Source organism: Pelobates fuscus, chromosome 7 (assembly GCF_036172605.1).
Source record: "Pelobates fuscus isolate aPelFus1 chromosome 7, aPelFus1.pri, whole genome shotgun sequence".
Taxonomy (NCBI): domain Eukaryota; kingdom Metazoa; phylum Chordata; class Amphibia; order Anura; family Pelobatidae; genus Pelobates; species Pelobates fuscus.
The window spans coordinates 25,631,320-25,657,578 of record NC_086323.1 but is presented as its reverse complement, the minus strand read 5'-3'; the positions used below and the strand labels follow the sequence as shown (position 1 = coordinate 25,657,578).

The following is a 26,259-nucleotide window of genomic DNA, read 5'->3' as shown; positions in this document are numbered from 1 at the left end:
CTAATGAAAGTATTTAGAAAACTGGGCAGACTAGATGGGCCGAATGGTTCTTATCTGCCGTCACATTCTATGTTTCTATGTTAATTACACCATATGTAACTATACCAGACCGCCCCTTTAAAAGGGGACTGCCGAACAAAAAAAAAAAGAATGCATCAGATCAATAAATTGTGAATCCCGATGAGATCTGCTTCTGTAACTGTATTCGGAAACCTGAATCACAAACTGGTCAGTACAAAATACATGATATAAAAATAGAAATGATGTAATCTCAAAATAAAACTAATGTAATCAGAATAGTCAGGCTGGAACAAATACTTTGATGTCAGATAAGAGCCATCTGGCCCGTTTAATCAGTCCACTCTTCTTCCAATTATAAAACTTACAATCTTCCTTGATCCTTGACCTTGCATATCCAGGCCATATGTCTATCTTATGTGTGGTTAAAATCCCTAAGTGCTGGAAGATTTGCCATGTCTCCGCATCTCAAGTAAAAAGAAAAATAGAAAATAACACCTATTTTTTTTTTTTTTGTAGAAATGCTTCAGTGATGCAGAGACAATGAGAAATAAGTTTCAAAAGCTTAGAATTAGGAACATGTCTGCCGTCTGGGAAATGCCGAAAGCTGCCCTCCCTTCCCGCTGGGTAATCTGGAAGTGTTCATAGTATTAAGAATAGCCAAATAAAAGAATTAAACCTCAGGAATACACAGCTTTATTGTGGTGCTGAGCTAGCAGAACCATATTGAAGGATTGCTGAAAATACAACTTGTGTATACACAAAAAGAAAAAAAATATAACAAAAATAACACATACTGTAGTGATTATATAGACATAAAAGAAATGTTAGTTAACCCCTTCAAAGCCAAACTACCCTGCACTCAATGAACAAGAAGCTGTGGCAGTGAAGGGGTTACCATACACAAACAAACAAGTACGCATTCTTTGTGTTTCCTCGCTTTGAACACACGGTTTTACAGAGCAGTTCATGTTTGGTTAATGGATCACGTTGAGATATTGCATGATTTTAACCTGCAAACACAACATAGCTCTCTGACCACAATTCTTACACAAATGGTAAGGAGCCTGTCCTGCAAAAAGTTCGCTTTGCAGAGACCTAAGGCCATGAAATTCCATTTCCAATGGAAAGAATAATTATATAATATCAATAATAATAATTATTATTTTAATAATAAAAGGTGCAAAGAATCCACCTCTGTGAGAGGGGCCAGGAGCCCAGTCTGGACACCTGCAGGAGCAGAGGGGTTAAATCTACTTGTGTGCCAGTTTCCTAAAACGTGAAAAGTAAAACCTCTAGCGAGGCTACGGTTTCATCGCAGACTCCTTTGGCACAGAAGTGCACTGATCGAATGTGTCTGGGAACGTTCTTTTTGTTTTTCTTTGAGGAAGGAAACATAGAACCTGCAGCAGAAATCACAATAGGTTTAACATATGACTGCATATCGGAAAAGACAGACGTTCTGACTGCCATTCTGTGCTTATAGCAGCATCTCCTTTCCTTAATGTTCTCACGGAATACAGCTTGCGGCAACATATCGCGGTGCTGCGTACAGCCTGCCGTTTCCAGTACAAGTGTCCTTGGAAAGAAATTTCCACAGCGATGGTTTTATAGTGTCCACTCCCACAAATATAGACACGGACTGTCACAAATCCACTAGGAACAAAAAGACAGATCACTACGTGACATGGGGTGGCAAAGAGACGGTGGTGAGTGTCTGTGGAAATAAGGCAGTGGACGGACAGGACACATACGTGAACACAGATAGAGAGGATTTAATCCTGTGCACATGTCAAAATGCAAAGGTACAGACTGCTATCCAGTGAGTAGGAGCTGCTGATTTAATACCCCGGGCTGAGTATTCAGTTACATTCCTCCTAGGTTTCCTTTCCGTCTATTGTAACCTAAATTTTCTACACTGCCGGCTGATAAAGGTGTAGGAACTTGTGTGTCCTCCTAATCCCTATGCTGTGGTTCTTTGGGCTCAGAGACAAAGGAAAGAGAACCGTCAGCAGCCATGGCCTGTGCATGGAGTCCACAGGTTCTCAGTTAGTCTCGTAGGATGAGAGAAGTGCGGCATCCACTGGTTCCATACAGGAAGGGCAAGTAAAAGATCTCATCAGCCAGTCGTCTATACAGTCCATATGGTAAATATGCATGCAGGGCAGAAATCGTATCGGGTCGCCATACACAAAGTCCATCATACAGATCACGCACCTACAAAGATAGCAAGGGTCAGTTTACATAACACTAGACATGTATACAGCTTAACAAAACAGATATCCACTTCAAGATTTATTAATGAGAATATTACAATATTAAATCAGGAATGGTACATTCATCATTTGCAAGTTTACTGACTCACATTGGGGTGTTTATATTAAAACAAATCCATGGCACATTTGTGGAACTAATGCAGGTGCAAGTACATTTTTGGCCGCCCCCAGAGCAGGGAAGGCCAAAAGGAGGATCCCTCAACCACTCCACACATTTATTTATTTCAACACATCCTGCCTCTCTGTTATTCCCCCCGCAACCCGTCTCTCCAATTTAATCCCTCTCCACCTGTATCCACAAATTGACTTTCCCCTTTTATAACCATGGTGCAGTGGTGGAAATAATAGAGGTGCAAGGTCCAAAGAGCAGAAGTGGGGAAAAAAGAAGATTTCTCAACTACTGCCTCTCCCCACTGCACGCCCACAACCCGTCTCTCCCCACTGCACGCCCACAACCCGTCTCTCCCCACTGCACGCCCACAACCCGTCTCTCCCCACTGCACGCCCACAACCCGTCTCTCCCCACTGCACGCCCACAACCCGTCTCTCCATGTTATTCCACCCTACCGGTCATCTTTTCCTACCATTGTACCTGGATTTTCTTGTGATGTAGCTGTGCCAAAGAGGACTGTGAGGGTCACCTGATTGCCCCCCACCTTTAGTAGTTCCTCCTCTGTAATAGCATATTGACTTCATAAAGTTAAAAGGCTGAGCCGAGAATTAAACATTTGACTCAAATACTGCAGTCGGACGATGTGTGCACTGAAATGCTGGAAGAATAGTCCTAACAGCTAAAACTACAAAACAAGTGCAAACATTTAAAGTTGTGAGTCTTAAACCAAGGCTCTTAAATTCTTTACTCCATATGTTGATGGCCTATAACTCCCAGAATTCATTAAATTCAATAGATGGACAGAGAATCATGGGAGTTGTAGTTCAGAAACATCTTGTTTGAGATGCCCATCCTAAACAATCTTGCCCCATAACCAATCAACCAAACATAGGTTTAAAAAAAAATAAAAAAAAATAGGGTTTAGTTGTTATTTAAAAAAAAATTATAAAAAAAAATAAGGAATTGCTAGGGCAACATTAGAATAACTAATTTATTTCTTAAGTGATCCCTTGTGTTCTAACAACAATAATAAAATTATTAGAACAGCTTTGTTGGAAAATATAGGTTTATTCACTCAAGTGAAAATTGCAGAGAAGGCGGTGAATTAATATTTAGGGCAAAGAAAAAAAAGTCAACCGAAAGACAGAAATGCAAAAAAAAAAAAAAAAAACTCGGATTGATTATTTTGACCCAAAATTCACTACAATTCCCGATTATGTGAATAAACATCATATGTGTGGGTTTATACATAGAGATACCACAAGCTATTTATCATCACTGGCAGTTCTCAGATCTTCATGAAACAATTCTGCTACGAAAGGATAACAGCAGATCCATAACCAAAGATATCAATATATATTGAACGGTGAACAGGAAAACTCACTCTCTGATCTTTTTCTCGGATCCGTCTCGGCCGGGATCATACACTCCTTTAGGCAGATGCTGTATGAGACCTATTCTTTGAGCTATTCTGATTTGCTCCTCTTCAGTCAGCTGTGTTGCTAGGCGAGTCTGACTAGGAGTTGGGTGGTACACTGGTACTGGGGCCTGTTCCTGAAAGACAAATACATAGAACGGGTTAAAGAAAAAAAAAAAGGAAAGTCACAGACATATGATATTAATGTGGGTTGCACACAATCCCAGCACTGTCTCCCTAGCTCTCCCCTCCCGTTCAATACAATGTTAGACAATGTGTATAAGCCATTCTTTTTTTCCCTTCCTTTTCTGCTGGCTCAACAAAGAGCAGGGAAGCCGTGGGAGGGAAAGATCTTATTCTCCAAAGAAAAGCTATAGGTTTAAAGGTTATATTATCAAACACAAAATGAAGGGGGGGGGGGGGGGTGAGCTGTCCTCACTATTCCTCCGTAAATGGTGGAAAGTTAACCCCTTAACAACCAATGCCATTTTATGCGACTGGGCCAAAACATGCTATGCCACCATGAAACGTACATAATTACTGCTGACAGTTCTGCAGTCAATGAGAGGGAATATGAAACCCAGATTGCAATGATAGGACTGCATCGCTACTGGCATTAAAGGGACACTCTATGCACTATAACTAGTTCATCTCAATGAAGTCCCTGGAGTCCCCTGACACTGCCCATTCAGTCAATATTAAACCATTAACGTGTAGTTTTACATTGAATGAGAGTCCCTGGCCAAGCACAGCCCAGCCCCTACTGAAGGTATGGCTAAGGCAGAGATTACACTCTTCCCTCACGCCATACCAATTCATACCAGCATTGGTGGCAGACAATGCAAATCACCACTGCCTACTGCTGCTTTGGCTAAGACTTCCTCATTAGCCAGAGCAGCACAGAGGAGATGGGGTGCTGTGGACTCTCATTTAGCATAACACTGAATGTAAGGACAGTACCAGTGCACTCCAGATCTGACGCAAGCACAGAATCTACTTTGTCCCTATAAAGGAAGTAATGATTTATACAAAAAGGTACCTATTACTGGTGCTATACATTAAAGACCTCAGATCAAAAGCAAAGTCACAGACTTCACAACCGTCTCAAGATGCACAGTGATGGCATTTCATTCAAATTACTTTATTCCAATGATCCATTTAATGTTTGTAAATTCACAACATTTTGGTCGATTCTCAACTCTTGGGTAATTGACACCCCTGAGAAAAAATACCTGTTAACAGTTCTCAAGATTGATAATTGCACAGAGCAAGGATTAATATTCTGAAAAACCACCCCATTCCCATCCAGGAGGTTCCCCATCTCAATGATAATCTACAAAGACAAGATAAAGAGCTTCTCTGCACTGAGCTGCCAACACACCCAAGTTCTACTATTTGCTGTTGTACCCTTTTATTCGCTCTCCCCCCGTCAGGAACACCTTTGCAGAACGGACATCTTTTTATGCAATGGTGCACCTTAGCGGAGCACCTTCATTGAGTTATTTCTGAGCCAAACAAGTTGCTCCTGGCAAATGATCCTCTTCTGCCATCCAGGTACATGTATCGTTGGGAAGATGTGCTGGGGCTGGTTTTCAGCAAGGAACAGTAGACAAACTTTTTTATACTGAACCTTCAGAGCACCATCTCCACAAAAAATACAGGAGACAAACTACAAGCTCCTCTCGGGGTGGTATAGCACACTTCATTTTCAGAAATCAGCCAAGCGCTTGTTGGCGCTGTGGGACAGAATAGGGTACTCCGCTGCATATTTGTTGGGAGTGTTCGGAGTATTGCAGAAGCATCCACTCTGCTGTGTGCTGCTTACTGGAGAGCCTACCCACTTTCTGTCCAACAGAACATTTACCGCATTATACTAAAGTGGCCAACACCATATATAATTTTAAAAAAATAAAAATCTCTACCCGAACACTTCCTGAATGCTGAAGACTCTGATCCCAGTCCTCTGGAGGTGCACTCTACTCAATGAGTTACTAAGATCGAGGAAATAAGGCCTCCCTATACGAGAGACAGGAGCATTATTGCTCCACTTTGGCCCCATGGTTATTTAATGGGGGATGTCTGGGGCCATGGAGTTGGTGGGTAGTCCCCTTCCTATCTCCTGATCCCTCTTATTCTCTTCGTCTTTTCTGTCTTTCCCCCTCTTTTCTTCTCTTCCCCATGCTCTCTCTCATGCAGGTCTGCGTTTTAACCTACCCCACTTTATTTTGCTCATTATTCATAGTTCCCTACTGAAACACATCAGTCCAAGGCTTCCTCCTGCTGTACCTGAGTCACGTTAACTTGCATGTTAAGGCTACAGAATGATGTGCAACCCTGGTTTCTTCCCATGAGCTCTTTTTGGAAATTCTTATTACATTTGTGGGATTATGACCTCTTGGTTTCGGGTTGCTTTGCCCCCCACTCCCACGCGCAGAATATTTTCTCCTGATGCATTTTTGAATTGATTAAATAAATCTTAAATAAAGATTGACCATAAAAAGATTCCATCCTGTTTCCATGTGTATGATTGTGCACAGTAAAGAAATTTCAGAGGTATTCTCGAACATTATAAGAGCAGGTTTTTGTTCTTGTTGGATTTAAACTTACTCATTTCTCCATGTGACAAAAAAAATAAAAGTTACATAACTGCTGTCTGCAGCCTTTGCAAGGTCTCCCTTTTATCCCTGGAGGAATGAACGATCACATACCTCCCAGCAATCATGACTGGATAATCAGGACAGGGTGACCAGCGGTGCAACCCACGTCAATAGCACATAATGGGCAGGCATAACCCAAAAAAAGGCATGGCTGGCCTCCAGCCTTTAGGACACAAGGACAGGATCCTGAAATCAGAACTGTCCCACCAAGAGCAGGACTTGGAAGGTCTGTTATCATCGGCTCTGTGCGAGTGCACACACATATCAAGACTTTACAATGCTTCTCAATGAGTTGTAATAAAGCTAATTGAGAAGTGGGAAAGGCGTGCTCGTGCTAGCCCAGTGTGCCTCCTCTGTAGAGCCAACATAAGAGGAACAAAAGCTTCCCTGCTGTCTGATTGAAATGCTTTGGTAACGTTTTAGTCTCAGACTCTTCTCTTACCAGAAACGAACAGAGACTAGAAAGGTTAACGATCGAATAGCTTGCAGCGCGGCCACTCTAACACCCAGAAGTGCCTGCTGTAAATTTCACGAATGAGGACAGTTCAGACCTTTTAGCAGCATCCTCTGCTTTTTTGGCACCGAATGCACAGCTTCTTATTTGAACCATTATGTAAAGGAAACTTACATCCTGAGCAGTATAAATCGTTTGTTTTCAACAAAGCTTAAAAGGACCACTCTAGGCACCCAGACCACTTCAGCTTAATGAGGTGGTCTGGGTGCCAGGTCCCTCTAGGATTAACCCTTTTTTTTTATAAACATAGCAGTTTCAGAGAAACTGCTATGTTTATACTGAGGGTTAATCCAGCCTCCAAAACCTCTAGTGGCTGTCTCATTGACAGCCGCTAGAGGCGCTTGCGTGCTTCTCACTGTGAAAATCACAGTGAGAGCACGCAAGCGTCCATAGGAAAGCATTGTAAATGCTTTCCTATGCGACCGGCTGAATGCGAGCGCGGCTCCTGCCACGCATGCGCATTCAGCCGATGACGTCGCAAGGAAGAAGGAGAGGAGGAGGAAAGCTCCCCGCCCGGCGCTGGAGAAAGAGGTAAGTTTAACCCCTTCCTCCCCCCAGAGCCCGGCAGGAGTGGGTCCCTGAGGGTGGGGGCACCCTCAGGGCACTCTAGTGCCAGGAAAACGAGTATGTTTTCCTGGCACTAGAGTGGTCCTTTAAGGTTTGTTTACTAAAAATAAATATGCCAATGGGTTTGCACAAAGCTTATTAGGCAGGAAGCAGAGATTCAAATTTAAGCGTGAAGAAATCTGCAACTTTTTAAATATATTATATATATATTTATTTTTATAGTTTTATTGTAGCTTATAAAGAATCATACAGACAGTAATAAGCAGAATACGCTACATTTTAGGTGCATTCTATAATTGTAGACAGAGACTTCTCGTTCATATCAGGAATTACAACAATATCATTTGCCTGTCATTGGGAGGCACAGCCGCCCCCCCCTCCCCAATTACATCCGGGGAGGCACCCTTTGAGCGCATAATACATCTACATCTTGTGAGTGCATTTTTGTACAGTGCACATTATTTGTTAAAATTGTATTACACAATGTTTTGACTATGTTCTATTTAGATTCCACAGCAGTATCCCAGATGTGTTTTGTTTGTATTCGGAGCTATAACAGAGGCAGATTAACCCGGCAATTAAACAATGCAACTTTGCTTTCTTGCAGAATGGCAATGTTTTCAGTTGTAGGGTTTAACAGACAGGGACATGGCACGCTGATTACTTCACGGAGATAAACTGGTCTGGGTGCCTATAGAGTCCCTTTAATATGATCTACATTTGGGGAAAAAATAGTTTTCATATATTGAACAGGGTTGTGATGTGGCATAATTCCATTGTAGAAGAACAAATAGTTGCTTTATAATTAAAAAAAAAAACCAATAATTGTGATATATATATATATATATATATATATACACACATACATACACACACACACAAATTCATTTATTTGATTTAAAAAAAAACAAAAAACAGGTCAACATTTCAGGTCTAATTAGGAACTTTCTGTAGGACGATCAAAAAAAAATTATATATAAATATATTTTGACAAATATATTCAAAACAATAAAAAAAAAAAAAAAGGACAGAACACTGGCATGTCAAATGTATCTCACAGACATCTTGTCCTACAAACTGGATCTCAAAGTTTCTCTAGGAGAGGCATTTGACTAGTCTGGAAGGTCCTCAATAGTGACTGTCTCCTGTGGCTGGGCAACGAGATTAAAGGGGATGGAGATGAAGCTAGATCTAAATGGTCAACTGAACACACCAGCATTACAATAACTATATTTATTTCTAATAGTATAATGTTCCTTTAATCTTTGGCTGCAAGACGTGTTGTGTGGTCTGATAGCACGCTATGCCCTGGTAAAACAAACCCCAAACCTCTATGAAAGCAGACAAGCAAGACATTCACTAAACATATCGATTTTGTAAACCTACAACTGCAAGTCACAGGCGCGGAGGTTATTCAAGCCAAAAAGAATGGTGGAGTGCTAAGGATTTTCACACTGGCAGTAATTAGCTGATTAAGCAGGAATCGATTGTTATTTGGATTCTTTATGTCATTCTTCCAGCTGGAGAAAGGATGGCGAGGGCCGACACACGCAGTAACCTCAGGAGCCAGCCTGGTCTCGCTACCCAGGCTTACAATGTTAATATGCCAGACGGCAGAGCCTCCTCCCAGCCCAGCTGTCTCCTGAGGCCATGCCAGTTGCTGCTGTCTTACACCATTAAATCACCAGTCTGCTGACACACATACAACACAATAAAGAGGCTTCTGCTTCTAGATCCCTCCCAGCAATGTGCTAAAGAAATTCAAGTTCATTTTATTGTAAAAGAGTTCTGTAATGGTGATACAGTTCAGCAGGAACCCTTGGGGATACATAAGAGATTAGATACCAAAAAGATCAGATTAATACTAGGGTCTCAGCCACGCACCTGTGCAGCCGTTTCATAAATAAAAATGTATCAGAGCGTCAGCTCACGCTCTCAGCCAATGAATGTGGTCTAATTTAGACGTATGATTGTTCCCTTTATCACAGGAAATCAGACCGTCAGTGCTTGATACAGCAAAGTAAATCTCAAACCATTTGTAAACCATTAAACAGATTACTATCTTTAACCTCTTAAGGACCAATGGTCTTCGTCACCATCTTGTCCCTACATGTCAATGTGGACTGTCCTGCTAAGCTACCACTGGTAGGACTACAGCTTCTGCAGCATTCTGTCAATGTGTCCTTTGCAAAATTATCTGTAGAAGAACTCGATGCATCATAACCTATTCATTGAGAATATGTAGTAATGGTGCTTGAAGTCAGCCTTTAATCTCTACATATCATTATCACAAAGTACATATTATATATAAACCTGTCTTGCATCGAATTGGATGACAGGTGATATTTAAAACCTATGACAGCCAATGGGGACCAAGATGAACTAATCCCAATGGAATTGAAAACTGACTAATCTTTGTGGATCTGCTTTAACTAGGCCAACGTATAAACACGATAGTTAACAAAACATTGCCATCTTGTTGTATTTGTACATTATTATTTTTATTCAACTTGATTTGTATCAAACGCAAGTCTGTCCACACCAACCCTGACATTCAATGCATATTTCAAGTCCTTGTGTGGGCTGATCAGTTTGGGGAGATGGGGGGCATAGATACATTTGTTATTCCGTGCTGCCCCTCTCCTCACTAAGCTCAGGAACACACTACCTTGATAGGAACATGAAACCTTGGTGAAAATGACCTTCAAAACATCATCTTGAGTAAATGGGTTGTGCATACCTAAAGAACTGAATTCAGCCAACGCACATACAAAGGGGGCTCGAGGAGACGTGAACAATTAATTTAATCTTCACACCTTATAAAATGCCACGCACGGTTACCCCGTTTCAGTGACCAGATTGCTTAGCATGCAGGAATGTGTATCCCATGGGGGTAACTCGCTACCTACTGAATGACAGAGCCTAGAATCGATACATATAGTGCAATCCACTGACCTAGATCTGTCAAGTATATAAAGACAGCAAACTATTAGATGTTGATTATACAAGCATGACATGTTCAAATCTGTAATGCAGTTCGAAGGCCACAGAGGTCAATCTAATTACACGTAGCTCGGTGATGCTGCTTGAATATGTAAATCAGGAAATACTGTGTGCTATGCATGTTTCGTGCTTGTTGTATTTTGCTATTTGACCCGGTACAGTATGAATGGTAAAATACTGATAGTTTAAAGGAATTTATCATATGGGATGGGATGTATCTTTTTCAAAGAAACGGTACTTCTCACTGCAGCACCTCATAAACCAGTGACAGGCAAATTGTATCAGCCCTTTATCATACGGACTAGCAAAAGGCACTCAATCAAATGATAATGCGCAGGTGTCTCCATTAAATCCGTCCTGTTCTCGCTGCACCAACACTGGGAAGGTGACTGGCACAGCGCGATATAGCAGCTATTCCTCAATAATATAGATTTAAAATACACATGGGCACAAAATGGTTTGATTGGGTGTCTTTATCACAGATTATGGGGGTGCATTTTAAAATGTGGGATTACTTAAGTAACCCAGTGTAAATGTTACACTGCAAACACCATAATCACTACATTAAACTGTAATGGTTAAGGTACCAGTAATACCCGCCATTATAAACAGTCAGGCTGTTTGACTTCTTACTTGGGGTCCATCAGGCATCGCTCCCCACCTCACCTCTGCAGCTCTCCCGCTTACATGCTCCCGTTAGAATTTCTGAGCTATGCTCTGCAGTGCAAAGCCAGCTCGTTGGCTGCAAGCGTCAACTTCCAGCTCTTTGAAAGATGTAGTGGAGGCAGGGAGTGTCATTCAGCAGACCAAGGTAACAAATCGAACTATTCAAAATTGCCTCAGGGCACTCCTGGCGCCATAACTACTGCAGTGTGCTACCGTGGTTATGGTGCTTGTATCATTATGACAAATGGCAGGTGTGTGGTAATTTTTGAAGAAAAAATAAATCTGCATCCCCAAGGGGCTAAAAGTGGTAGCCCAGTCTACTTGTCCTGACACAAAAAAAAACAATTACAAGGATCCCCCCGTCTTGTCTAGAGCCGTGACATTAACAGGGCTCTTTGCTAAACTCATTTTTACAAATTAAATCTGAATGGAGAAATGGAGGTAAAATTAGTCTATGTGCCATATTTAGAACAGGGGTATTGTTGATTACATTTTGCCATTTGGGTTTATTTTACAAAAATTCCAAGTTCTGTAAATTACCTTGAGTGTAGTCTCTCCTTTTCTCAAAGTGTGTGTGTGGCTGTAAGTAACGTGTGTGTGTGCGCGTGCACTGCCTGTATGTAAAGTGTTTCTGGTGGTTGTATGTACAGTGCGTAAGTGGCGTCGCTGTATGTACAGTGTGTAGACGTGGACCCGAGTTTGACAACCCAGAAAGCCAGCTCTTCCTTCTTATGTATACATAGTATCTCCATTTCTACGACGAAATGGAGTAAAGTCTAATGTGTAATTTACAAACGTACAAATTTGTTTCCTGAATAACTAGTCATTCTATGTAAGGTACATTTGTGCATGAAATGTAATGCCACCCCTCCAAATCACATGCCCCCAAACATGTCACTATGTAATAAAGTTGTAAAATTTCCACAAATGCCTTAGTTTAGTGAGGACAAACGGAACGTTTTATTTAAAGTTTATCGTTTTAGTGCACCACCTCGAATGGCAAACGATTCTGTCTTTTTATTTGGTACAGTGGAAAAGAGGTCAACCGATGTTCTACCCGGACCTTGATGGTAATCCGAGGGATAAAGATTAGAATGAGATTACTGGGCTCTGCACTGCAACACAAACAAATGCATTCTGTCCAATTACAAAGGGAGATTTCCTAACAGCACAAACTAAATGTGAAGCGGTCAACGTGTGCAGAAAAACACAATTCCTAATGCAGGTACCCAGAGTAATGCGAAGCAGGTGCTTTAGAAGCAGTCTTATTCACATGGGATTCTCTCTCTCTGGAGAGTGCACTCTTGTTTTGAAGTCGACCAATACAATAATGAAGGATGTTGCAGACGGTTGAAATGCCTTATGCCCACAGAATGAGAGGAACACAGGCAAATAGGTAAAAGCTGTGTAGAAGAAATAAATGGAAGGGGAAATGCTGTATTAAGAAGTGGAAAAATCCAGTTCCAATCAAAATTACATTTTAATTACAGGATAGTATGATATATAGCACTATGGCACACAGTATACAAAAAAAATAAAAATAAAAGGGACATTCCAATGCCCACAAAAAATGTTTAAACAAATTGTTTAAGTCATTGCATAGTAGATATTCCCCAAATATGAATGCATATAATTGAGGGTATATCTAACAGCTTGCACGAAGGGCAGATCTCTTGTCTGAAGCCTTTGCAAGCCCTCCCTTTCTAACCCCACCCAGACTTTCCGTGGCTGTCCAATCACAGACTTCCCAATGCAGCTCAATGAGAAGTCTTTGAAAGGCAGGTGCTCTGGGCAATTGCTGCCTATTGAGTTTATATGACAGTCAGGGAGTGCAACAAGGTTAATAGACAAAAGTGCCAATTTCTATTGTAATTTGCACTTTGAGAAAAAAAAAAAAACAACACATTCTTCACACATAAAGCACTTCAGCAAACTTAAGTGCTCTAGTGGTCTGGAATGTCCCTTTAAGTTAAAATTGTCATCACTGTAATACACAATAAGTCTCTTTTTAAAGGTTTTATGGACTTCTGCATTTCTGAAGCCCCCTCACCATGAATAATTGTTATATGCAGCACTATCTAAAAGAGCAGCCACATAAGAATTATGGATCATTATTTTCAGAAGTTTCAGGAAGTGTGGCTACCCGTTAAACCATTGATTTCAAAACACCAGCTTCCATGCATCCGTATAAAGATATGTCCCCAGGTGTCAGTCTGTAACCCTTCTTCTGTTTGGGATAATGTGGAAGCACTAACGTGAGCAATAAGGCGTTGCCAGCATTAAATGATACTCTATGCCGATCACTGGTTTTACTTTAAAACGGTAAAACTGCCCTGGGGACTCCAGACACCATAACAACATCATCGAGATGAATCTGCTATGGCACCCCAAGTGCTCCTTTAACCCCTTAAGGACCAAACTTCTGGAATAAAAGGGAATCATAACATGTCACACATGTCATGTGTCCTTAAGGGGTTAATGCATATGTTTCCACACAAAATACATACTTAAAGATGCAGAGTACACACTCGTTCTTGCATACCTTCTATCTTTCAGGCAAAACTGGATTATTTCCCAAGGTTTATTTTGAATCAAGAAAATGTGAGGGTTAAATAAAAGGTGTTTATACTGGGAATAAAGTCAAAGTACTATAGAATGCCAAAAACAAAAATCCTTTAAATCATCTTTGTGCCACAAATAGCGTTCTGTAGTGGTTATAGTGCTTAGAATGCCCCTTCAATTCAGATAGTCTATTTTAGGGAGAGCAATACCCAGAATGCAACACTCACTAATCTTATACAGGATGGGACATGTATGTCCAGTGAAGCCCGAAGATTAGGGTCTCTTCACATTGTCAGTCAGACTGTGTGTCACGGTTTTCATTGGAAGGTGTAACATTCTATGTAATCTCAGGCAGTATGGGATTTCAGTGAGTGATCTGTATACGTACATATTATATAAGGTTACTGCTCCACACGGGCTACAAAAAATAAGAAGGAAGAACAAGTCACCCTGGCTAATTCAGCTTGACTTGAAGACATTTATTTTTTTAAACAGCCAGGTGATTTCCAGAAAACGGATCTTCTGATGGCGATGACTCTACACTGTATGCTCAAAGTCCTTTACACAGGCTCACAAAACTGAGACGTTCTTTCTTAAACAGAGCGAGCCAACCCTCTAACTGACCCTGGCAGATTGTAGAACAGGCCAAGCTTGTTACATGACTTTCACAAGAAACACAAGTATACATGTTTTTGCACGAGAAACAAACAAGAACCCTTACTGAGATTGACGCCTCGAATTCTTAGATTTTTATTGGTTGAAGCTGTTAAAACATTCAGGTCAGGGCTGTGTAATATCAGCTGACTGTGCGTTTGTCAGTTTTGCTAATCAAACAAGTCTTTACGTGGTTTGTATAATTAACATCATGCCTCGCAATGCATATTTTGTCATAACAGTTATAGGATCAAGCAGAACATATCAGTGTCTTAGTGAAGCACACGCAAGTGTAAGATTAACACTGGTGATCAAAATTCTGGTGTCAGGTTGTGTGATATCAAATGCAAGCATACATTAATGAATATTACACTTACTGTTTGCAACTGAAGAAGATCCATCACATCTGAACCTTAAAGGGACACTCCAGGCACCCAGACCACTTCTGCCCATTGGAGTGGTCTGGGTGCCAACTCCCACTACCCTTAACCCTGCAAGTGTAATTACTGCAATTTTTTTTATAAACTGCAATAATTACCTTGCAGGGTTAACTCCACCTATAGTTGCTGTCTACAAGACAGCCACTAGAGGGCACTTCCTTGTCCATAGCACAGAAAACCTGTGCTAGAGTGTCGCTGGACGTCCTCACGCTGTGTGAGGACCTCAAGCGTCGCTCAATTCCCCATAGGAAAGCATTGAAAAGCATTTCCAATGCTTTCCTATTGAGAGCTCTAATGCGCATGCGCGGCAATGCCGCGCATTAGGTCACCGCGGCCGGCCGGATCAGTCTCGCCCACCGGCCGACGTAATGACTGGGAGAAGCGGCGGCGACCCGAAACCACCGCCGAGGGACATCGGCGTGGGTCTCAGTTAAGTGACTGAAGGGGTTTTCATCCCTTCAGCAACCGGGGATGGGGGGTGGGAGGGAGAGGGGACCTGCAGTGCCAGGAAAACGGATTGTTTTCCTGGCACTGGAGAGTCCGTTTAATGGTGGTATGTGGGGGGGTCCCTGGACAAAATCACAAAGGTTCAACCCTCCGATAATGATACAGGACCCATGTGTCTGTGTCTATCTCCATGATCTACCAGCAGGGTAGTGTAAACTCCAGTCTGAGAATACTAGAATACTGTCTGGGAAGAGAAATTATCCACTTTAAGCTAAGGCTCAATGATAAAGGTATGCAAGAACAGTTATTAGATAACAGGATCCACAAACATTTACATTTTATATTTGGGATCCACAAATCATTATTCTATTGCCAATGCCGATACAGATCATCAGTCGCCTTTTGGTCTGATTGCCAATAACTGGTGCCGATACGCTATCCATAAAAGTTTTGAAAAAGTAACAATTTCTACAAAAATCTGGAACTAACTGAACTTACTAACAACAAATGTACTTGCCTTTTCTTCCTCCTGACTCTCGTCGACATAATCAGAAATAATAAGCTTTTGGATCAACAGCAAAATACAAATGTGAGGAAAGCTGAACTGGATGGACGCAAGTCTCTTCAGCTATGTAACTATGTAACCTCACCCAATAGAATACTTCTTCATAGAGAAGTATTGCGGGGCCTACTGTGCACATCAGCATTTTCTTACAGAGATGCATTATAAAAATGGAGTGTATGGTGTCTACATGCTGTGTATGAGGGTATCAAACGTCAGTCCGTTGTAAGGATGGGAGGCGGAAGTGTTTCCAGTGGCCGTCTTACAGCTCAATGCAAACACTGCTATTACAGAAATGGTAGTGCTTTCAAACAAGTCTACACAGGAAGGCTCTTTATGCAGCGGACCTACTACAGCTTAATTGTGTATAGTGTTCTTTAAAGTCCTACACATTTAATTATCCATTTTAATTGTCCAACACAGCAAATGTGACCTGTAGATGTACTATAACACAGGCACATTTGGCTTATTTCCAGAAACAAATGCCCACTACATGTAACTGCTTTATCTGTGGACTGGGAACATGTGTGGTTCTACCTTAGCACTGAGTGAGCTACATACTATATACTAACTGTATACATGTCACTTTCTCTCAAACCAAGTTCATTTGAAGGGTAATTCACTGAAATGGGAGTTGTTGACAATCTGGGAAAATGGAGAAACTTCATATATGAGCATTGTTATGTTTTGTATTCGATTGGTCAGTTTTGGGGGGCTTTAAATTAATTATCTATAAAAAGCATGAAGTCAAAAAGAGTCAGTTCCAGTCTGCATTGTCCTTTTACATTCCAGACATACAAGGACAAACAGTTTGCACTGACGAATATTCAGATACAGGTAGAACGATTATTGACACTTGTTGAACAAACAGTTTGCATTGACGAATATTCCGATACAGGTAGAACGATAATTAACACTCGTTGAACGAGTTAAACAACATTCAACTCTGCCAACTGTATACTATACAGCAGTGGCTACCAACCAAGTCCTCAAGTAGCGCCTAACAGTCCAGGATTTAGGGATTACCCTGTTGTGTCTAAAGGGTTTTCTTTCTAAAAACACCTTAGACACAACAGGGTAATCCCAAAATCCAGGACTGGTAGGGGGTACTTGAGTACTGGGTTGGGAAACCCTACTATACACTATAGAGGTTATGGTGCCTTGAGTGTCTTTTACAATATACAACTTCTGATAACAATAAGTCACTTGGAACCTGCAAGAGAAAGAAAATAAGTTTGCTAACCAGGAACGGGTTTGTTTTACTTCCGTAATAGATCGCATTGCAATTATGAAACCAAAGTGCTCGACAGTAGGATATGATTAAGTCAGACTCACAAATCGATGTGGAGTGCTGCGTCATGATACAGGCACTCGTGCTTTTTGGCCTCTTAGGCGAGAATCCAAAAGGCAAACTTAAAGACACGGGCAATACACACTACATCGGTTGAGGACTACAACTCCCATAATGCTTAGCCAAAAAAAGCTAAGTCTCAAAGAAACCACCCCACATATGAAGAACTGAAACAAAATGTATGTTGTTTAGCCTTGATGTAAGATTCCAATGCAGATTGCATTCACATAATTGGTTCCAGATAGTGAGCGCCCATGTTACTGTCCAAACCAGTCTGTTAATCATTTAAAACTTTAAAGGGTTAATAATGTGTCAGACTGTGGAAAGATTATAGTGTTATAGGAGAATTGAACCCATGGACTTACGAATGACAAATGAGGGGTTTAACACATTCAAACACGCTTTCTATACTAGAAAGCAACGGGGGTGGGGTACAAGCAAAAACATACATGTGGCAGCTTAAAATGTTATCTCAATAAAATAAGTAAATAAAAGCTTTTCTCATTTTGATTTGATACAAGTTGTTGTGTGAGCATGTATAGAATCAAAGGGATATTGACAATAGTCAGAACTGCCCCACACAAAGGGGGAAAACTATTCAGTGACATACGGGGGGCACTAGGACTGGAAAATACAAACATTGTAAATACTAAGCACAATGTCCAGATTTCAAACAGACTGAAAGCAACTGGATGGTTGAAACCTGAACCCTGATGGCCAATTCAGTCATTTACACCAAATTTTGTCCATCTAGGTAATTGCAAATATAGGCCAAAGCAGAGCTTATAATATCTTAAAATCATTCATTTGTGAAGGGCAATGGTTTTAACATTAGCAAATGTATGATATACAAGTATAGAATATGACTCCAACATAATATACAGCAATAAAGAATATAAGAGCCATCATAACTGCTACAGAATTCAACTCATAGTAAGTAGCCAAATTGTTTTCAAACCATATCTTCTCTGCTATACCTAAAGTGAAAGTACGTCTACTGCATGATGTGTATGAATATTGCCCCTATTCGGAAGGAATTCATTGGCAGAAATGTCAGCCAGTGCTCTCTAATAATTCATTCCATCCAGAAACAAGTAACCAATATCACTAATGGGGTATGTATAGACTTCCTTAGCAATGATAACCGAAGAGGATGCTGTTGTAGTTATGGTTCTTATCGTGCCCTTTGAAACAGGAACAATAAGGAACTGTTAATTCGGAGGGTGAAATGTTCTTTTCAGTTTTTTGAAATGTAAACAAAGTTTCAAATCACTGGGACTTTCCCAACACACAGAAACAATGTACAAGCAACATGATCCAGTGAAACTATTTTGCTTTAAAAAACAAACAAAAAAAAACACACTTTGAACATCATATCAGTTCCTTACAAGTAGTGCTTGTTTGGAAAAAGGCCCAAAGTAACCTTATTAGCAGAAATTTGAGCTCTTAAAGAGTTACTCCAACCAAAACTTCTTGAAACACTGCTTTTATTCAAAGTAACCCTTCCTATTCTATTGCCCCCACCAAAAAAAATCTAAAACTTATTATGCCTGATCCTCTTCTGCTGACATCACTGCCCCTTGCTTGTGGAAGACTGGATGTCAGAGAGGGCAGGCTGAGGGGAGGACATGGGCAGCATGATAACACCACATGTGGAATTGCCTTTCAGGCAGAGAAGGGGTTAAACTCTGTATGTATGTTTGTATTGAACAGCCATGTTACAGTGCTGCTTCCCACCCCATGTGCATCCTATGAAGGTTTAACAAGTGTGAAAGGGTTTATAACACATAGCCATTTCTGGCTCAGCGATTTTACCTTTTAACAGAAAGCAGCAAGGAGAATTGCTAGTGTACGACTCACCTAAGAGGTTCTGCCTTGATGTGGCAAGTGAGCTTACACTTTAAAGGCCATAGGAGTAATACTAAAAAATCTCCAGTTATGTAAATGTGGGTAGGGATTTTAAGATACATGTGCACATGTATCTCTTTTTTTATTCTCGTTTTGTGTGTGCGCAGAGTTTCATAGAGAAATTCTTGACATACTAACATCAGGCACCATGACCGCTTTAAATCACTGAAGTGGTAATGGTGCTCGGAATAACCCTTTAACTTGCTTCTAATGCAGAGGCAAGGGTGTCGTCTCTCGCTAGTGGAGTTCTCCAGGCCAATCCAGTTTCTCACAGAGAATTGGGACACAATGTGTGTCAGTCACAGCACTGAGTCTGCAATGCTCCTGACAGAAAAGCCCAATGCCAGGGGTAAAACTGACTGTTTTGAAATCTGTACTTCTATAAAGTGTGAAAGAACAAACAATGGAAATGTAACCAAAACTATAAACAGAATCCCTTAAATAATATGGCACACCCACAATCACAATACATGTTTAGTAATCATTTTCCATAACAGATTAGAAATTCCCATACAGGTAAATGTAGCTGTGATAAGGGAAACTAATGAGGACAGTTTGGGAGCACAAAGAAGTGACCGTCCACCCTTTGTTCATAGTTCCAATATAGCCACACAAAAAAATCCACTTGGTATTTCTCATCCCCTCCCCTCCCTCCCACATGTAACATAACCATGCTTCCAAAAGGAGCGAACAATTAACAATAAGAAACCTGCTGACCAAGCTCAGAGTTCTGATATTTAGACCACCGCCCCCATTGCAAGGCTCAAAAAACATGGGTTTCAGAAAATCTCCCGGCTTAATTTCTTTATCGTAGTACAATCGAGCATGTTTACAGGAAACAACTGCAAAACCACCTATAAAACACAAGTAGTCATTATCTGCAACAAACTCTGGATTGTGGGCATTTAACCTTTTTCAATGACTAGGCCACTGTCGAGTAAAGTGCTAACTGAGCACACTTCTAGCATTAAAAGAGTTGAAATAAACAAAAAAAAAATAAACACCCCCAAAACCGTAATCTTCCAATCCTAATTAATTATCGTGGCCAGTCCAAACAACGAACTACTTTTCACATGCTAGCAGAGCACCCTGAATTATTGGTTCGTAACTAGTAACTCGTAATGGATCTCGTGATGTGAAATTGATCAGGCCTAATTTCTGTTCAACACAGAGGTCAATAAGTTGCACAGCTGCCGTACAGGAAACTACTTGTGTTTCTAAATGGAGAAAAAAAAAAAAGAGAGAACTGCGGCAGACAGTGAGATCATCATCCTGAACATAACAATGGCAGCTTCACAAATAACCACTAAGCAGGCCGACCCTGCACCCAAACACAGGAGGCATGCTGACCTTACTGTCAACTCCCAGCTGACTAATGTGTTAAAGTACAGACACAAATACTCTCATCAACTGTCTAATCCCAGACAAGCGAATCAGTATGAAATAACAAAAAATTGTGGAGGAGGGGGGAATCCTCTTAATCTCTTTGTCTCTTGTTGGGCCTGTAAAACAAAGCCCTGCAAATAAGGATCATTCCTTAAAATGCAGGGATTTAAAGGGACACTAAGCACCATATTTTCAACAGTGTTTATAATGCAAATATTCTTTGAGTAATGCGCCCTTAGGTTTCAACTGGGCTTTTCCAGGACTCAAAATGTACCCTTTCAAGATTATTAAGTATTTTGGGTCCTCACTATCTGTCCACATATTCAAGGACATAAAAGGCTAGGGTAAATGTAGATCACAAAATTCTGCGTATTACAGATAGCGAGGGCAAGTAATGGGTGCAGAAGAGAGTCCCAATATTTGACAAGCTCCTCACAAACTTTAACAACAAAATACACAAATGGCGGGGCTGACCAAAAGACTCCTTGCAAGAGTTTGTAGTAATAAATGGTATTCAGAATTACCATTTACATAGCAAGAACAAGGTTATGACTGATTCTCCATGTTTACTGCGTCATGTATGTCATATAAAAACAGTCTCACCTAGTTTAGCGAAGTAGAATATACTGTGCAAGACAAGTTTTACCAAGATTTGGCTGGGCTTAACAGCCCTGTGCACAATGTTATATACCAAGATATCACCCAAACCTATTCCAGGTGTCATATGGCTCTACCCTGGCCAAAATACTCCCACACAAAGAATGACACCATCTACAGGCCTTTATTTCCCCACAATCTGAGTGTCAAATTCTTGCCAAAGATCCAGCAACACTGCAAAGTTGCCAAAGACAGAGGAGTGTTGAAAGATCACCGCTGTTAATTTTGGGTTGATACATGTCCTCTGGGTCACTATTTCTCTGTGGGTTAAGGCTCATGTTAAATCATCTCACGTGCAATGCAGCACACCCTCTGAAGACTTCTTACATATAATCTTTCTCAGTTTATTCTCACAGCACATCACAAAGAAACATGCGCTTTGCACCCCATTAACACAACAAAATAAATGCATTTAAGCATCTGAAGAGTTATCCCAATTGCAATGCTTGATGCCTGCCAAGTATGTCTGAGAATTACAGTCGTTTCTACTTAAATATGGCAGATGAGTTGAAAATCTACAATTTTATGGTTCTAAAGGTCCACATAGTGAATATTTATTGTACATCAGGAATGTGAGATCTTAAGCAAGAATAAGACATTCCCAGTCTGATTGCATTCATTCATGGTGTCGTCAATGCACAATCACACCTAGCCAAGCGTTATGCTTTGTGTATCAGTATGCTGACATCGCCCAAAGACAGCCACAGTAACAGGCCTAGGCCATAAAATATGTGAGCAACCTATGGTATTATACATATATTCATATGTGTGTGATTATGCACATGTACACACACAATTGGCAAATATGACTGCATAGCATGGAGATGAGTAATGATCAGAAATATAGATAGGTTTAATAATAGAGATTTAAAGGGACACTGGTAGGTTTTTTTTTCTTCAAAACAAAGGCAAACAAACACGTTAATTGATGTTATCAGTACAGGTGATATATATTATCTATGCTGATAACACTATTTATCATTCCATAGTCATGTGTAAAGGACTAACCACCCTTCTGTTTACCACACATATAATGAATATTATATTTAACAGTAAATAAATCAGTCCGGTGAAAACCTAGTGGACTGTACCTAACTTTTACATTAACAAAAAAAAAGATCAATCAAACTACAGTAACGGGAATATACCAACATTATATATGACAAGCCCTGAATGATCAGCCAATGGACCAGATGCCCCCAGTTGGTGCCAACACAAAAAAACAATGCTGTAAAATATATCATTCTTTGGTGTTTATGAAAAGGAATGGAGTCATAAACACTAATGTACAAATAAATCCGATTTTCCACAGATACCGACTGCGATATACCAGATAATAAAAGCCAGTTTCTGCTTTTGCCATCAAGATACAAGTGCAGATATGCCCATATTCTGTGATGCCACGCTAACCTCATGCATCCCATCTGTGGAACAAGTTTAACATTAATCTCAGCCAGGCAAAGAAGCAGAGACACAGAATATGTATTGCCAAAGGTTAGCTATAACTAGTCAACATAAGAAAGGATACAAAAATACCCTAATTATTCACTTTGGAAATATAATATGGAGGTAGCCCAACTCCCATCATCAGTGACACGTCTGGGGGAGATGACTGCTGCAGTCTGAACACAGTTTAGGTTTTGGGGGTATCCAGTAATAAGTTTTCCAGCTGTAGAGGGAGTCACACCATTATAAGTGAACTGCAGCCCAGAAAATTGGCAAAGACATTACTGGTAGAGGTGATCAAAAGGGAAACACTGTGCACCCCACTGTTAATACACTTTTTGAGATCATGCAGAAAACCATAACGATAAAAAGAAAAATTATATATATATATATATATATATATATATATATATATATATATATATATTTCAATAAAAATAAATTAACCAAAAAAAAAAAAAAGGAAACACTGTAAGCTTTAATTGGACATACAGCAGGACTTCCATCTATTGGGGACCAACAATTCCCATCACTATCAGTGAGCTGGCTAGGATAAATGGGAAATTGAGCACAAAGAATAGAAATTACTCAGCTGTTTACATGAACTATCCTGCTACTTAAATAGTAGGCCATCTATCTGTAAGGAGTCCCTGAACTCCCATCACTCATTCCAGGCAGCTGGCTGAGGTTGATTACAGCTGCAATCCAGAATCACTTGCAAAATACCATGACTACCTCTGTGTCTCCAGTGAATGTTTTCTAGCAGCAGAGAGATCATAACTCCTACCCTGAGAGCTGGTTGAGGCTGGCACAGTTTAGCCATAATAGTTAATCCAAGTAATACCCTTGTTTTGTGGATTTTAACAAATATACAGCTGGTCAGCAGAGACCACCCCTCCTCCCCTGGTTAAGGCTAATAGGAGCGATACAGGTTAGCCAGAACATGCAATTCCAAGAACTATCCCTGTATTGGGAATTAAAGCAGGCCTACTTCTAGGAGATGAGAGACCCTCCTCACTGTGTTGGCTGTGGATGATATGAGTGGCACTGGTTAGCCAGAACTGACAAACCAGATAATATCAGGTAATATCCCTGTATTTGTGATTACAGCAAGCATAGAGCTGGTCAGCAGACGATACAGGTTAGTCAGCAGACACTGAGGCTGATAGGAGTGATACAGGTTAGTCAGAACTAGTCATCCCTGTAACTATTCCTATATTAAAGCTGGTCTTTATCTAGTCAGCAGACTCCCCAGATCCCCTCACTAAGCTGGCTGAGGCTAATAGGAGTAATAAAGATTTAGTTAGTCCCCCCCTTGCTGGCTGAATGTAAAAGGAGTGATACTGGTTAGTGGCTGGCTGAGTGTAATAGGAGTGATACAGGTTAGTGGCTGGCTGAGTGTAATAGGAGTGATACGGGGTCGTGGCTGGCTGAGTGTAATAGGAGTGATAAAGGGTCGCTGCTGGCTGAGTGTAATAGGAGTGATACAGGGTCAAAGCTGGTAGTTGCAGTTACCCGGTAGGGTGGCTGGCTTTGTTGCTGGGAGTTGCAGTTACCCGGTAGGGGGGCTGGCTGTGTTGCTGGGAGTTGCAGTTACCCGGTAGGGGGGCTGGCTGTGTTGCTGGGAGTTGCAGTTACCCGGTAGGGGGGCTGGCTGTGTTGCTGGGAGTTGCAGTTACCCGGTAGGGGGGCTGGCTGTGTTGCTGGGAGTTGCAGTTACCTGGCGGGGGGGGGGGGCAGGGGCTGGCTGTGTTGCTGGGAGTTGCAGTTACCTGGCAGGGGGGGGGGGCAGTGGCTGGCTGTGTTGCTGGGAGTTGCAGTTACCCGGTAGGGGGGCTGGCTGTGTTGCTGGGAGTTGCAGTTACCCGGTAGGGGGGCTGGCTGTGTTGCTGGGAGTTGCAGTTACCCGGTAGGGGGGCTGGCTGTGTTGCTGGGAGTTGCAGTTACCCGGCAGGGGGGCTGTCTGTGTTGCTGGGAGTTGCAGTTACCCGGCAGGGGGGCTGTCTGTGTTGCTGGGAGTTGCAGTTACCCGGCAGGGGGGCTGTCTGTGTTGCTGGGAGTTGCAGTTACCCGGCAGGGGGGCTGTCTGTGTTGCTGGGAGTTGCAGTTACCCGGCAGGGGGGCTGTCTGTGTTGCTGGGAGTTGCAGTTACCCGGCAGGGGGGCTGTCTGTGTTGCTGGGAGTTGCAGTTACCCGGCAGGGGGGCTGTCTGTGTTGCTGGGAGTTGCAGTTACCCGGCAGGGGGGCTGTCTGTGTTGCTGGGAGTTGCAGTTACCCGGCAGGGGGGCTGTCTGTGTTGCTGGGAGTTGCAGTTACCCGGCAGGGGGGCTGTCTGTGTTGCTGGGAGTTGCAGTTACCCGGCAGGGGGGCTGTCTGTGTTGCTGGGAGTTGCAGTTACCCGGCAGGGGGGCTGTCTGTGTTGCTGGGAGTTGCAGTTACCCGGCAGGGGGGCTGTCTGTGTTGCTGGGAGTTGCAGTTACCCGGCAGGGGGGCTGTCTGTGTTGCTGGGAGTTGCAGTTACCCGGCAGGGGGGCTGTCTGTGTTGCTGGGAGTTGCAGTTACCCGGCAGGGGGGCTGTCTGTGTTGCTGGGAGTTGCAGTTACCCGGCAGGGGGGCTGTCTGTGTTGCTGGGAGTTGCAGTTACCCGGCAGGGGGGCTGTCTGTGTTGCTGGGAGTTGCAGTTACCCGGCAGGGGGGCTGTCTGTGTTGCTGGGAGTTGCAGTTACCCGGCAGGGGGGCTGTCTGTGTTGCTGGGAGTTGCAGTTACCCGGCAGGGGGGCTGTCTGTGTTGCTGGGAGTTGCAGTTACCCGGCAGGGGGGCTGTCTGTGTTGCTGGGAGTTGCAGTTACCCGGTAGGGGGCTGGCTGTGTTGTTGGGAGTTGCAGTTACCCGGTAGGGGGCTGGCTGTGTTGCTGGGAGTTGCAGTTACCCGGTAGGGGGCTGGCTGTGTTGCTGGGAGTTGCAGTTACCCGGTAGGGGGATGGCTGTGTTGCTGGGAGTTGCAGTTACCCGGTAGGGGGATGGCTGTGTTGCTGGGAGTTGCAGTTACCCGGTAGGGGGCTGGCTGTGTTGCTGGGAGTTGCAGTTACCCGGTAGGGGGGCTGGCTGTGTTGCTGGGAGTTGCAGTTACCCGGTAGGGGGGCTGGCTGTGTTGCTGGGAGTTGCAGTTACCCGGTAGGGGGCTGGCTGTGTTGTTGGGAGTTGCAGTTACCCGGTAGGGGGGCTGGCTGTGTTGCTGGGAGTTGCAGTTACCCGGTAGGGGGCTGGCTGTGTTGTTGGGAGTTGCAGTTACCCGGTAGGGGGCTGGCTGTGTTGCTGGGAGTTGCAGTTACCCGGTAGGAGGGCTGGCTGTGTTGCTGGGAGTTGCAGTTACCTGGTAGGGGGGCGGTGGCTCGTGGTCCCCGTCGTTGCCGTCGCCGTAGCTGGCCCGGTCTGACTGGGATTCGTGCAGGAGGGAGATATCGTCCGAGGTGGGGGACTTCAGGCAGTTTCCCATGGCGTCCCCGGGCTCTCACTCAGTCACAGTGCCGGTATCAGTGTCTCCTGCCCCCGGGGCCGCTCGCCCGCTCTCACCCGCCGCTCTCCGCCGCCGCCTTCCCAGCCGCCATTACCGAGC

The 26,259-nt window shown here is 42.6% G+C and overlaps 1 protein-coding gene across 1 annotated transcript; it reads right to left on the bottom strand.

Annotated features, from left to right (window-relative positions):
* Positions 1–691: 691 nt before the first annotated feature.
* On the bottom strand, positions 692–26,259 carry RNF11 (ring finger protein 11). The gene is made up of 3 exons (XM_063427804.1): positions 26,017–26,259; positions 3,791–3,960; positions 692–2,235 (listed from the first exon to the last, which is right to left on the bottom strand). The coding sequence occupies exons 1-3, from the start codon at positions 26,137–26,139 to the stop codon at positions 2,064–2,066; spliced, it is 465 nt and encodes a 154-aa protein (XP_063283874.1). The 5' UTR covers positions 26,140–26,259; the 3' UTR covers positions 692–2,063.

Coding starts and splice junctions, on each gene's coding strand:
- RNF11 (XM_063427804.1), bottom strand. CDS start 26,139: ATGGGAAACTGCCTGAAGTCCCCCACCTCGGACGATATCTCCCTCCTG. Junction 3,961..26,016: donor AGCCACCGCCCCCCTACCAG/GTAACTGCAACT, acceptor TTTGTCTTTCAG/GAACAGGCCCCAGTACCAGT. Junction 2,236..3,790: donor TCCGAGAAAAAGATCAGAGA/GTGAGTTTTCCT, acceptor CTATCTTTGTAG/GTGCGTGATCTGTATGATGG.